Source organism: Poeciliopsis prolifica, unplaced genomic scaffold, assembly GCF_027474105.1.
Source record: "Poeciliopsis prolifica strain line A6 unplaced genomic scaffold, Auburn_PproV2 SCAFFOLD055, whole genome shotgun sequence".
NCBI lineage: Eukaryota > Metazoa > Chordata > Actinopteri > Cyprinodontiformes > Poeciliidae > Poeciliopsis > Poeciliopsis prolifica.
The window spans coordinates 3,191,404-3,205,221 of NW_026562430.1; the positions used below are offsets into that span (position 1 = coordinate 3,191,404).

Genomic DNA, 13,818 nt, shown 5'->3' on the forward strand with positions numbered 1-13,818 from the left:
GAGCTTCCTTATTCAGAGCCACGGCGGAGATCAAATTAAGAGGAAGAAGAAAATGCTGAAAAGCTTGGGATGAAATACAAAGCGCAGAGAAGCCATTGGCCTTGAGGAGGAGTTCATGAGAGTTGTTTTATTTTGTAATATTGTACCAGCAGATGCAGTTCAGCAGGATATGGTGTCTGTCTTTACAGCAGGTTGCTCCACACCTGGCTCTTTTTTTTTTACACATATTACCAAATCTATTCATCTGAAATTCCGCAAAACCATTTAAAATTTACTACCCATTAAACTTTTCCATACAAACCTCAATATATTGTAGGAAAAAAGCCATTATATAGCAGTTTCTTTATAGTGAATACATAGGGCAGTTTAAAGCACTGAAGCTTTTTGTTCACACTTACTTTACAACGATAAAGTCTCCTTGGACGTTCTTTCAGATGGCCAACAGTTGGGCTGGTCAAGGCTTCACACTTGCAACTCCACTCAGGAATAAGCACTGGTTGAGTACGTCTAATTAAAGCCTGTCACTCAAACACTCACTCTCCATCACCTAGAAATAGTCAAGAGTGGGCGATGGATTACAGAGTGCTTAGTGGGCCACATGTTTTATAAGCACCAAATTTTCTTCCACTCCTTTAAATGTATTGTCTTGATGCTTTAAAGGGGCAGTATTATGCATTCTCAAGCCACATAGTGCCATTTTATAGCACAATCAAGTAACTATGTTAACATCAGCTGTTATAAAAATGCTAATTGACTTAAAAAAAAGTTTTAAGTCATATTTAAATGCCTTGAAATTGGGCCTTTGTCTCTTTAAAAACTCCTGCTCGTCAGGATGTAGTCACAACATCCACCCTTTAATGTTTTTACTTGTAAATGCAGTTCCACCAGGTGTTTGCTAATTGCTGCTGGCTAGTCTGCAGGAGCTCAGTGGGGGAGAAGCTGTGTCTGGAAGGCGGGGCTAAGTCCACCCGGGTGTTTTGAACAGCTGAATGGTTGTCATGGAGATTAAAGGATTTCTCAAACATGCATGAAATAATTGAAACAACACTCCAGGTATGTTTTTGATGGTTATAATGTGATTTAAAGCCAAAAAACGGTCAAATTTACATAATACAGCCCCTGTGAGAATGTTACAATTCAGTTGAAAATGTATTCACACAGCATTTCCACACAACAACGCTCAGGGCAGTTACAGGGAGCTTACCTGCACCCAAGAGGCGACGCTGATGCTGGTATTTCTGAAGACAGAAACAACATGGCCGCACCTCTGATGCAAACCTGCCGGCAGCCGTCGGGGTCATTCTTCTCTGAAGCTACGACTCAAAATGCAGACAGTTAGAAAAAGACAGACCACTACCACACATTTACTCAACTGGGGAGCCATCTTTTTAGAAATATCCCCAGTTTCACAATTATTATTACTCGTCTTACCCATTACAGAAGAAGAGACAGATTCCCTCAGCATCAAAGATCCTCCACCAAAATGCCCACATATGTAAAAAAAAGGCTCCCATAAAACTGTTTCATTTTTCTGAACGAAAAACATAATTTAAATCCAACGTAACTTAAAACCTCTATTTATTTTTAAGGTCATCTATTAAAAACAAGCCAATAAACATGCTGATGAAATAAAACAAAAATTTGAAACAAATTATTTTAATCCTCATTCAACCCGACAGGTGGATAGGATTCAAATTCATTACTGATCAATCATAAGGCAATACAGTAACTAAAATAGTTTAATAGTTAAATTTAAAAAGCTAAAATGCAAACATATAGTATTGATGTGCATGTTTCTATAATAAACGTTCATATTGAGTGCAGATTTTTAGACTTTTAGACCAACATGGTGGTGGCAGCATCATGCTGTTGTGGTGCCGTTTTCTGCATTAGAGACAAAAATGTTGATTAGAGTTCAGTATTTTGTTCCATACATATCATGTATGTTTCCCCGTGTATTATTTTCCTTGTGCATAAAATCCCATAAAATGTCCTCTCAGTATTCCCTAAATTTATTAAAACTAGATAAAAACATAATTTCCTGTTCAATTTTAAATCATAAATTAGTATTATGTTAATAATAATTAATTTCTAACTTTATTTCTAATCTGATTGGAAATCTTATCGAGTATTTTCGTCTAGTTTGAAATGGAACAATAAAAAAAACATACAAACAACTTTTTAGCAAGATACTCGTTTCCCTGGCAGATTATCTAACTCCAACAAGAAATGTTTCCCATGTTATAAGTTAAATAATTTACATTTTCATCAATACTGGAGAATTATTTACTTAAAATAAGCTCCTATATTTGGTTAAAAGTTATCTAAAAGTTAGTTTTCGCTTATATTAAGATATTTGCACAGGAAACTCGACTGAAAATGACTTGATAAGATTTTGTGTTAAAATATCAGCTAAAATGCAAACTTTGCAAATTGTCTGAAGCTTCAAATCAGGTAGTCAGCATCATCCATCAGATACCCTGCTGCGATGGAGTCGGTCACCCACGAGTCTCTAACAATCTTAAACTTCTTCCTGAAGTTCCGCCTCAGCATCCTCAGATCCAGGACTCTCGTCTCTTCCTCGACAACGACGTGAGAAACTCCTTCCTCCAACGTCTTCATCACCATCCCTCCGTGGTATCGAACCTCCAGCGCCCTAATGTCCAGACAGGTGGCACCTGTTGTGCTTTTCGGATCCAAGATGTCAAAGTAAAAGGTGAAGGGTCTGAACATGCTGGTGGGAAGGTCATCCCAGCCGTAACGCTCCTCCAACTGCGCCGCGCTGACGGACGCCGCCGCCGCCGCCTGCTCGCCGTCGATCCTGCTGAACACTTCCCTCAGCTGCTGCTCGTCCGTATTGACAAAGTAGCTGTCGCCATAGCTGTCGTACTCCTTGGCGAAGTGTTCCCTGGTCGAGGGCGACATGTGGATCATGTGGCGCGGTTGCCATGGCACCACTTCCTTCTGATCCAGGCACTCCAGCAGCCATGACGCCCAGACCACGTCGTGCTGATTGGAGGAAATCAGGTTCTTCACGCGCATGTTCTCCATGCCGGCAACCACGCAGTAAGTGTCCCGTCCCGGGTTCTGGACCACAATGCCGCCACACCTGGCAGCAAGACGGCCACACAATCAATTATTTGTTAAAAAGTATCTTGATAAAACATTTATGTGATTATAAACAAATGAAAAGACAGCCACTTTTATGGTTGTTTCATTCCATTCCAGTGAAAAACCACAGAAAATTTTTCAAATGTCATAAACAATTTGGTTGTGTCACTCTATTTCCATTTTTGATCCTGGTTTGGGTCAGTCAACTTCTTAAAAATTAAACGTTAAAAGGAAAGAAAGACGGAAGAAAGGAGGGAGGGAAGCATGTGATCTTACCTGGCCACGCCCTTCTCCAGCTCCGACTTTGGGTGACTTTCAGTGCCGTTCAGGATGCAGAACTCCACATCTTCAAACATGTCCATCTCTTTGGAAACTCCGGACAGATCCTGGGGCTTGAAGTGGTCAATGACGCCAACCACCTTCTTGGGTTTGACAGGCAGCTTCCGCTTCTTCTTCTGTGGCTCGTCGCTGTCGATGTGAAGGTGCCGCGAGGCCAGTTTCCCTGACGCCTTGCTGCGGAATTGATCCAGCTCTGCCAGAGTCATGCACTGGTGCCACTCTTTGTCCTCGCGGATCTTTTCGATCCTGGGGAACCGCAGGGTGCAGCTGGTCTTGTACATGTCGCTTCCGACTATCTCAGCCGCTTTGACCTGGATGATGACCGAGTTGCAGGGTTCGATGTACACTTCCGGTTTCTCCACTCCACAGAGGATGGACTGCGGCGGGTCGTTTTTCCGGTAGACTTTCCAATGCTTCGCAAGCTTCAACCCAAGGTCATACAACTCTTTCATGGTGTAACCCGAGCCAATTCGGCAAAAGGAGTGGAAAACCGACGGCTTCTCACCAGGCTTTGGCGCTTCTGCAATAGCACATAGAAAGTGGGACATCATCCCACCCCGTCTTCCTTTTCCCCAGTAACCACCAACAATCAGTAGGTCCAGCTCATCCATCAAGCCGTCCACATATTCTGGCTTTATTTTCAGCCAACCCTCCCCACGTTTATCGGGTTTGTAGATGGACAAAGGGTCCTTCACCATAATCCCTTCTTCCCTGTTGTCAATGGCATCATTAAGAGCACTAACAACATCTTGCATTGTTCCGACTTCTGTCTTTGGCACCACATGTATCCGACCCTTGACGGGGGTGAAGACCGTCTGGAGAACCTCGTATCGCTTCTTCAGGGGTTCTTTGCCCAGTTTTTGGTTATTAACCAGCAACACGTCAAAGACGCAGAAGCACGTCTGCAGCTCAGAGTCGTCCATCAGTCTCTTAATGTCAAATTTGCTCCCTTTCTGCATGAAGGTCCCCGCCGTCGGGTTGAACGCCATCATCTCGCCGTCCAGGATGCAGTTCACGACGTTGCTTTTGAACACGTTGTGGATGTAAGGAGTGAGCGATCCCTCAAGCGGTGATCCTCCGAACTGCTGCGTGTATTCAAATGCGTTCCGGCTGAAGTACTTGTACACGTCTCCATCCTTGTGAAGCTGAATACGCTCCCCATCCAGCTTCGTCTCAAGGTAAAAGGGGCTGTTTCCCATCTGCTTCTCGATGTTGCGGATGTTGGCCACCGCTGCCAACATTGGCTTGAAGGCAGAGAACAGTTCAATCGAGACTTCACTTAAAGACACAGAGGGGTTGTGCAGTTGCTGGCACACCTTCTTTAAGTCCGTGTTGACATTATAGAGCTCCGCGGCATCCGGGTGAAAGACCTGGAGAACAGTTTCCTTGCTGACTCCAAGCTTCATGTCCTTCAGAATCATCCTAATAAGCCACTTTTGCTCCAGAGCAGAGCTCTGAGTGATGAGATGCAACAGGCTCTTTTTCACCTGATCCTTCTGCTTGCTGGCATTGTTGATGGCCACTGAGTCGAGAAAGTCATTAACCTCTTTGATGCTGAGGTTTCCTTGGCTGGCACATCGCTTCTTCAGCACAAAGTACGCCATGCCGGCGAAATCCCCTGCTTCTCCTTGGGATGTAGTCGGAGCACGATAGTTCAGCAGCTTACTGGCTTCTGGGCCATTCTTTGGGAGGCCTAAAACATCAATGTAGAGCTTAGCTAGCATGCTCTCTTTGATGCCATAGGCCATTCGCTCTCGCTCAAAAGGCGGGACGATGAGGCGCATAGCAGGGTAGAAGGAGTCTGTAGTTTTCAGATTGTCCTTGTGGAGCGCGGCATGAAATTTCCGCCATGATTCAATGAAATCCCCAAGGATCTTGGATTTATCTGGACGCAGTTTGGACTTCTGGATTTTCTCTAAAGTTGTGCACAAGTGAAGGAAAGGAACCTGAGCAGCCACACTGGGTTCTGCAGCAGCCGCTCCGCTTTTGGAAGTTCCCTCCATCATTAAGTCTACAATAAACAGGATATAAAAACAATGCTTATTTTCATGTGAATTGTTATTTTCATTAGACTGTCACTCTGTTGCCAACAAACTAAATTTATACAGATAAGAATTGTATTTATATTCTAGCTTATAAATAATTATTGAAGCAATGTATCATAACATAAAACAACATTTACAAGTGATAATTTAGCAGTCAGTCACCGTGAATTCGTTTCAAATAGCGCCCCCTGGTGGAATCAATTTCTTAAAAGAGAACATACTGAACAGGGTAATATTGGCATAAAAACAGATGTAGAACTGACCTATTACTTTTCATTTTAACCCATTTCAGGACTGATTCAAGGGTGTTAGACTTGGGACTATAAAGGTCCAAAAAAGTCTCCAAAGAAGAAACAAATACTCCTTTTATTATCACTTGTTGTTGTTATTATAATATCATAAAAGATACTAATAAACCTTTGGGTTTATATTAGTGCAGAATAATTCCGTTCAGGTTTGACCCACTTTAGTATTTTACATCATAAAGCAAATGTGCGTAAAAGTGCCTAAAAATGTGTCCAAAAGTATTAAAATTAACCTTTATTTAAACGGCGATCAGTCGTGTTAAACATGTCTACTGTCCACTATGGGCCATTTATTAGTACCAAACTCCACAAAATAAAACAGACAACATTATCTGGTTACGTTAATTTAGCAAGTTCATATATTACAAGTTAGTTCTTTCATTTTAATTAGCACCTTAATTTTAAGACATTTTTACAAAACTTAAGCGACAGACGTTAACATTTAATCTTAATTATCTTCAGTTCGAGTTAAAAGCACGTTGACACTCATATTTTCAACATTAATAGACGAATTAATGAGTTAAAAAGTGCTACCGTGTTTTTAGTGTTCCTCCAACAAATATCAACAGAGCTACATCCTGTTACTTCCCACAAAGTGGTCCCCTAGAAACACGTTGAGATATTATTTGTTCCGACTTTAAATCGTGCGTTCGTCATTATCTAAATAAACTTGTATAAATGGATTCCCCCCAAAAAAATCTATTTATTTTTACGTATGTAATGGCAAGAAATGAAACACAACTATAGCAAACTAAAATGTTGTTATTGTGAAATATTGTTATTGTGATCTTGAGCGCAGCTCAAGATCACTGACTGTGAGGTTGTTAACCGTTAAAAATAATAAAATAAATCATATAAATTTTACATTTTTACTCAAGCATAAGTAAGAAGTAGCCATCTAAAAGCTATATAAGCATAAAAAGGCTACTCAAGTATTAACATAGCATGGAAATCTGGATTCATATTTAGAAATCATGCAATCAAATGGAGAAAAATATAAAGCTATGAGCAAATTCTAGTATTTTAAACGCTAGAATAAAAAATACAAATAAATGATATTATTACAATCAATAATTACTTTTCCAAATCGATTTATATAGCTGATAAAACTGATACAAGCTTTACATTTAGTGTTAGAAATGGTGAGACACTTATTAGAACAACAAAGTTTGTAAATAAGTCAGAGGTCTCACTTTGACTTGAACTGTCTGACCAAGGTCTGCAGACACTTAAGATGTTTGTTTAAGTTTAAACTGCTTTGTTTTATTATTGGTTTTGCTTTTATATTTGCTGAATGTTTTTTTAAAAATTCAGGATATTGAGTGGTGGATGGGAGATATACAAGTACTTATTTGTTGGGGAATATAATTTCAGGACATAATTACAAGTCTGATGGCCATCATACAATCAGATTCATGTTATATGTTCAGGTTTCTGCAAGCAAATCTGTAGATATGCCTCAACTTCACCTTGTTCTTAGTTTTATTTTTATTTCAACGTGTAATTTTGGAGACAGATAACAACTTTTTGTTGTATTTTATCATATCTGAATGTTTCAGATTATTAAATACATATTAATATTAGGAAAAGATGAAATGAGGAAGTATAAAATGCTGTTTTCAAAAATGATTTGCAGATTTGGTGCTACTTCTAATGAATTGGAAACAAACAATATAACATAATATATTATTATTTATATAGTAACGAAATTTTGAAAACAACCCAGAAAGTAAAAATGTCTATTAATTTTGCTTTCAAAAACAAACCAAGCCACATTTGGTGTTTACTGCTTTGTTTCCTGTAGGGGGCGACGTGTCACCGTGTAGGAGGAGCTTGGCAGCAGTGTACCTTGAGTCACACGTACCCACGGTTGTTTACTTTCCTCCTGCTGCTGCTGCAGTGGAGAACCGTGGAGCTTCGTTACCCGCTACAGCAGGGAACTCGCTGCGCTTTGACCAGACAAACAGTCCAGTGGAAGTGAAATCACGCCAGGCTGCTAGACATGGCTGCCGTGTCAGGGCACGCACCTGCACATGAGGGAGAAGAAGAAGAGATGGAGAATAAAAACAGCAAAGTGCCAGTCATGCAGAAGGCAGGGGGGGAAGTTACATAAGCCCTGCTGGATAAGGTGCTGCACTGCAACTCCGGGGCGACCTACAAGACAGTAAACAAGTGACGTCACTGCTTCCGTGGCATGCATCAGCTCGCTGAGAGCGAAGAGGAGGAGGAGGATGTTTGTAGTGAGCTGATCCAGGACTGAGGGAGATCACCATGGAAGAACAGAGGAAAAAGAGGGAGTGTTGATGATGATCAGGCAGCGCGTCAGGCTTCTCACTCACACCAACTGTTGGTGCAGAGACAGGCGTAAACACTTCCTGTCCCCCCTGCTGGGCGATGATGCATCACTGTGCTCACCCAAATGCTGCTCATTGATTATTTACTATAACTGGGGAGTTTTCCAGAAACACAACGGATACCCTGCTGCTCTGATAAACACAGATCCTCGCAAAGCTACTCATAAACAATGAACTTTATCGCTCCTTATTTGCAAGCAAAAATAATCTGTACTTACTTTTTAGCACAAAAAGCATCATGGGAATATTGTTTCACGGTGCGTAACATTACTCCTAAGGAGTTTTTTAATTCATATAAAAGTCTATTCTTTCCCAAAGTATCAACACAGCTTTTAGCTTGTGCGGTTTCTGAATTTGGCTCCAGGGGATCAATAAGTACTTGTGTAATTTAGGTCATCAGGAGCTGTTTTCCTCACCTGATTTGAGTGCTCCGACACAAAGCTTGTTGTGTTTGCAGCGGCGAACGTGTCACAGCAAAGGCAGCTTTAACTGATACACATCGAAGGGCGTATGAGAGTGCTTTCAGTACACTTTGTTCCCAACGCAAGCAGTCCCTAATGTGCATTCCCAGTGGTTGTTTTGTAAACAGAATAGGGGGGAAACCTTTTCTGATCCACCGTCGCCTCAAGGCACGACTGAACTCATCAGCGAACAGTCTCACTCGGTTTTCAGCTCACCTAAATTACACTCTGCACAACACTGTAAGGCTTTTTCTTCCTTCCCCCAGCAAAAATGTAATGACTAAAATTAGAGTGCTGCCCGTCTGTTTAATATCTGTCTGCATGTCTCCCTTATTTAGGTCTCAGTCATAAGTCGGAGTGTCCTAACAGCTCTCCCACTCCTTGTCTCGCCGGATTTTGGAAATTACTTTCAAGTAAAAGCCCTGTCGAGACAGACAGCTGAGCCGTGTGCCAGTCCTCCTTTGTTACATCATGAGTCCAGAGGTGATTCAGCCAGCTGACTTTTCTGTTTGAGCATCAAACTAAATGTGGACAGATGGGTAGAGATTGGATTGGTTTGGTGAAAGATGAACTTTACAGACTTCTCTTTTGCTAACTTGCAATGTTGCAGCAAAGATTTTGGGAATCAGAACTGGTGTCAATGTTTGGCTTGTGTAATTATTTCCAGAACCACAAATAGAGCATCGACCCTCTATATGTGGTGAGCAAGATGAGTTATAAAACTGGACTTGTTGCTCCGAACCTTTGAGCGGGACAAAGGAACGTGACTTTTGGACAATGGAGTTTGGAAGTCACTTCAATCAATCAAGTTGATTTGAACCTCTGATAATTTGTGTTTAGTTAAATCAGTCACACACACATTTGATGGGTTAATACGCCATCTTTTAGCCCTAGATGTGGTTAGCATAGCCACTGAGCTCAATTGTTAACAAAGTTATGTTAGATTATTCTAAGATCTGGAATAAACAGCACAAAATGATCACATTGTGAGTCGATGTGAACAGCTTTTTACTTTTATTCTTGGAACTTATATTGCAGCACTTTCCAGTACACCTTATCCAACTTTATACCATCAGCCGCCCTGCTTCAAGTCATAAAGCTGCACAAAATAACTCCTTACATAACACTGAAATGAAGTAGTTACATTGAGGAACCATGACGTTGAATTCAAACCGCAGAACTGTGCAAGAGCTGATTGTGGGAATCAAACAAGCCTGCTCTGCATCTTCTGTCAGACTGATGTCAACTCAAACGCATCAATCCACATCATTTTCCCTCCTGTGAGATGTCAGGGTGAACTCTCTTATCAACATGTTTGATGTTCACACAGGAACTACCCATAAATCATCTTGTTTATTGCTCTCCATTAAACCTGTGTGTTGTTTTCCTCAGACCTTGAGTTAATCTCAGATGCTTAGCAGTGATTTTACATTAACTACTATCAGGGCGTTTTGTAAACAAGCATTTAAACGCAGCCTTCGATCGTACATAGTCACTCTTACCTGCTTTCAAAAACAACAGGAGTGAACACACTCTGCTCCATGATAGTGTGACAAGCCATAAATTATTTGGAGACTATTTTTCTGATGACATTCACATGCGATGATGTCCTGCATCCTCGCACTTCACAAAGCAAGTCTAACTCGAAAAATAAACTAAAATGCACAAACAGGGCATACAAATGAGTAAGAAGCTAAAAACAAAAGGAATGAACTTCTGAGTCATGACCCAACCACAATAAAGAACCAAGAGGAATGAAGTGAAATTGGACAACCCAAATGACAATAATAAAGTCAGAAGCAATGCAAAAACAAAAACAAGTGATAAAACCCAGACACCAGTGGATCGTTAACCCACGCCTGAAAGAGAAATGCTCACCATCAGTTATTCAAAACAACTTTCAGGTCAAAGGGAAGCAAGAGATGCATCAATCGAAAACCAAAGCATTACTATAAACTCCTGAAACATGGTCACAATGAGCTTAAAGTAATCTTGATCTTCATCTGATCTGCAGCTTTTTGAAATCCTCTGCTACTTGCAACTCAAGTTACAACTCCACTTTGGTCCAACTTTGTGAGCTAATAGTATAACAGCATGCTAACCTCTCTTCCCGTAACACCCGCAGGTGCTATTTGGTTGCGTAAGCATGTGGCCTGATGCGAAAGGTCACGCTCTGTTTACAGCCTTCCTGCCATTCGTAACAGATAAATAACCTCATGCATAACGTACTGATTAAACTATTTGTTGGCAGATTCTCATTAATTCCTCTTTTACGTCTGATGTGCTTGGGCACAATCTCTTCTGGATTTGACTGCAGCATCTTTGCGTGCGGACACCCCTGATTAAGCCCCTTTGACTGTGTGTGTCTGTCTGAGTCTGCCATGTTCTGTAAGCTTTAGCCTGTGGCTGCCGTGTTAAACAGATGATTTACCAGGTTTGCGTGCACGCACACAGACCACCGAGGATGACTTCGGCTGATTCCTACAGGCGCTGACCTGCACCCGCCAACCTCCATGTGTCGCTTCTTGGAAACACGACACATGGAGGTTTTACTTCAAATGAACAATCACAATGGAAAACTTTCACTGGGTCGTTCTAACGGTCTAAAGTATGAATATATTTTATGTTTAGAATAGCTACAAGATAAACTTTCTCCATATGTGGACTGAATGCTAGTTTTAAAGGATCAGTATTATGTTAAATCAACTTTTTTTAGCTTTACATCATGTTAATATGTTATATATAATCATCGGAAACATACCTAGTGTGTTGTTTTAATTCTTTCATGCATGTTTGAAAAATCCCTTAATCTCATTGGCAACCATTAAGCAAAACGCCTAGCGGACCGAGCCCCACCTTTGAGTCACAGCTGCTCCCCTAATTAGCTCCTTCAGACTAGCCAGCAGCAATTAGCAAACATTATACTGATTAGAGGAGCTGCTTCTCAGTGAAACACAGCTGAAAATGTTGCTAAAGAACACATAATGCTGACCCTTTAAACAGTGTTATGGTTTTTGGTTTTTAACTGTATTCCGATATTTGCTCAGTGAATCTTAGTGAATATACTGGCAGGTGTTTTAGGACAATCAGACATTAGTTTGAGGCAGAGAAAAGCTTTGGAAAGAAGCACTGATTTAATTTAATTTAATTTAAAATGACATCTGTGCAAAATACTTAGAAAACAAGATGTGGCGTTTCCATATATGAGAACAATCAACACAATTGTGTGTGTTTCTACTACGCTCATCTGTCAAATATAAACTGAGTGGACCTTTATCTGTGTTGTGTGACTATAAAAGCCCTACTATTGGTCATAAAAACACATGCATTAGAAGCTTTTGCTCAAACTTGTTTGTGTTTGCGTAATAAAACTTAGCCGTTATTATGATACTTTATTTAATCATTGCTTTATGTAAAACAGACAAGCAAGCAAAGGGGGAGCATTATTAAGCTGTTTGTCTGCTTATAAGTCAGGGTGTGTGTGTGTTGTCCTGTGGCCAGGGTAACTCAGGGATGTGTACTTTCTGATAGATTAAGCCTTACATAATTCCACATTCCACTCAGCAGGTAAACAAGCAGGGGTGGGACTAAAAGGTCAGAAACAGTCAGATTCTGGCTCAGGCGTGGAGGCAGACACCTGAGCCTCAGGCAGATCCGACCCTCAGGGACCCATCTGCAGATAAAGTAAAACAATCATCACATTGACGTGGTTTAGAAAAATCAATAATGAAAAGAAGAGTAGTATAATGCACTCTTTGTTCATTTAAGTCAGAAGAGTTGATTCAGAGGTGCAAATCTATGACTCTGATTTCTTTAAACTCCAAATGCAGCAAAATGTTACTGGCTGTCAAGTGGGGATACTTAAAGTAAATAAAAACACGATCCAGATGTTGTTTTGAGAGAATCTGCCTGGCACTCCTTGAGCCATGCTATAGATCTGGTTCTTTTTAAATGAGAAAACCCTTTTGCAAAGGACCTTTTAGTGTTTGGAATAAAGAAATGATGATGAGGAGGAGGATGAACCACAGTGACAAAAATAATTTACTTTATTTCTTATGTTTTTGAAAAACTTTTAAGCTTTCTTGTTACGTTTTTCTTGTGGCCACCCCCTTCCATTGCTGCCCTGGGCAAGTGCCCATGTTAACCACATAAAATACTGGCTCTGTTCATGCTATGCATCTGCCAAAGCACAATAACTCAAAACACATGCCCACAACGGCATAAAAACCCAGATTCAGACTGCACTGACCAATCACTGAAATATGGTTAGACATGAAAAAATGTCTTTAAAAACGTCTTTGTCGCTCAGTGTCTCTTTGATTGTGTTTGTTTTCGCTCAGTAAAGGTCAGAAACGCAGATGGAAACATGAATAATCCCCCAGGATTTATGTGCATGACTGTATGTGCGCAGCAAATTCACCATAACTCCTAATCTCACTTTGCGTGTTGTGCGATGAAAGACTCCAGGCTAAAAATCTCAGCCGGCCGTGTTTCCAAACACATGGGATTAAGTGTTAGAGAGCAAAGTGTTTAAAGTGGGTATTTACTGCATGCTGTTTCTGAGGATTGAAAGAGATTCATCTGATCACAGAATTTGTGTTGTGTGTCCACCTCATATATAACATCCACATCATTGCTTGATCAGCTGTTGCCATTTATTGTAGTGAATACAGTGAAGTTGTCGATTACATGGCAACCTGGGCTAAAAAGGCCATTTACTCATATATCATTGTTGAAATTGTCTAATAAATAAACAGATATATCAGTGTCTCCAATAAGTTGGTTGAGTTATGTCTCCACCAGCTTCTCCAGCAGGGATGTCCAAATCTACTACTACTGGAGCATAAAAGTGAGTCACCAAAGAGATGTAAGCCAACCCAATACCGGCTTTCTCACAGCGCTGTCATTCCTGAGAACTTCCATTGCGAAACATGTTTGTGAGCATCGGCCGATGAGCCAGCATGCAGACTGGGAGGCTGGAGTCTTCTGCTTGGTAAACAGCAGCAGGAGTGTCTGCCGAACGCGGTGGGAAAAGACTCGAGCTCCACAGGCTGTGCAAGCACGTCAAGTCTGAACACCGAGGTCTGAGAAGAACAAAGCAGCAACAGATTACACATTAGCAACAGCATGTGAGTGGCTGCATGATGACTTCATAATAAAGCTCTGAGTAATACAAGAAACCCCTCAAACATCTCACAGCTGA

At 40.9% G+C, this 13,818-nt stretch overlaps 1 protein-coding gene across 3 annotated transcripts; it reads right to left on the bottom strand.

The window, feature by feature from the left end:
• Window positions 1-1,629: 1,629 nt before the first annotated feature.
• Window positions 1,630-8,650, bottom strand: lig4 (ligase IV, DNA, ATP-dependent). 3 transcript variants are annotated; one of them, XM_055059603.1, is made up of 4 exons: window positions 8,571-8,650; window positions 7,665-7,827; window positions 3,388-5,461; window positions 1,630-3,109 (listed from the first exon to the last, which is right to left on the bottom strand). In XM_055059603.1, the coding sequence occupies exons 3-4, from the start codon at window positions 5,454-5,456 to the stop codon at window positions 2,446-2,448; spliced, it is 2,733 nt and encodes a 910-aa protein (XP_054915578.1). In that variant the 5' UTR covers window positions 5,457-5,461; window positions 7,665-7,827; window positions 8,571-8,650; the 3' UTR covers window positions 1,630-2,445. The 3 variants fall into 3 exon arrangements, with proteins under 3 accessions (XP_054915578.1, XP_054915576.1, XP_054915577.1); XM_055059601.1 differs by lacking the exon at window positions 8,571-8,650 and having other exon boundaries at window positions 7,665-8,228; XM_055059602.1 differs by lacking the exons at window positions 7,665-7,827; window positions 8,571-8,650 and adding an exon at window positions 6,335-6,382.
• Window positions 8,651-13,818: the final 5,168 nt, after the last annotated feature.

Excerpts from the sequence above, each read along its gene's own strand:
- lig4 (XM_055059603.1), bottom strand. The coding sequence starts at position 5,456 with ATGATGGAGGGAACTTCCAAAAGCGGAGCGGCTGCTGCAGAACCCAGT. Across the intron at positions 3,110-3,387 it reads CTGGAGAAGGGCGTGGCCAG|GTGTGGCGGCATTGTGGTCC; the intron begins GTAAGATCACAT and ends TCTTGCTGCCAG.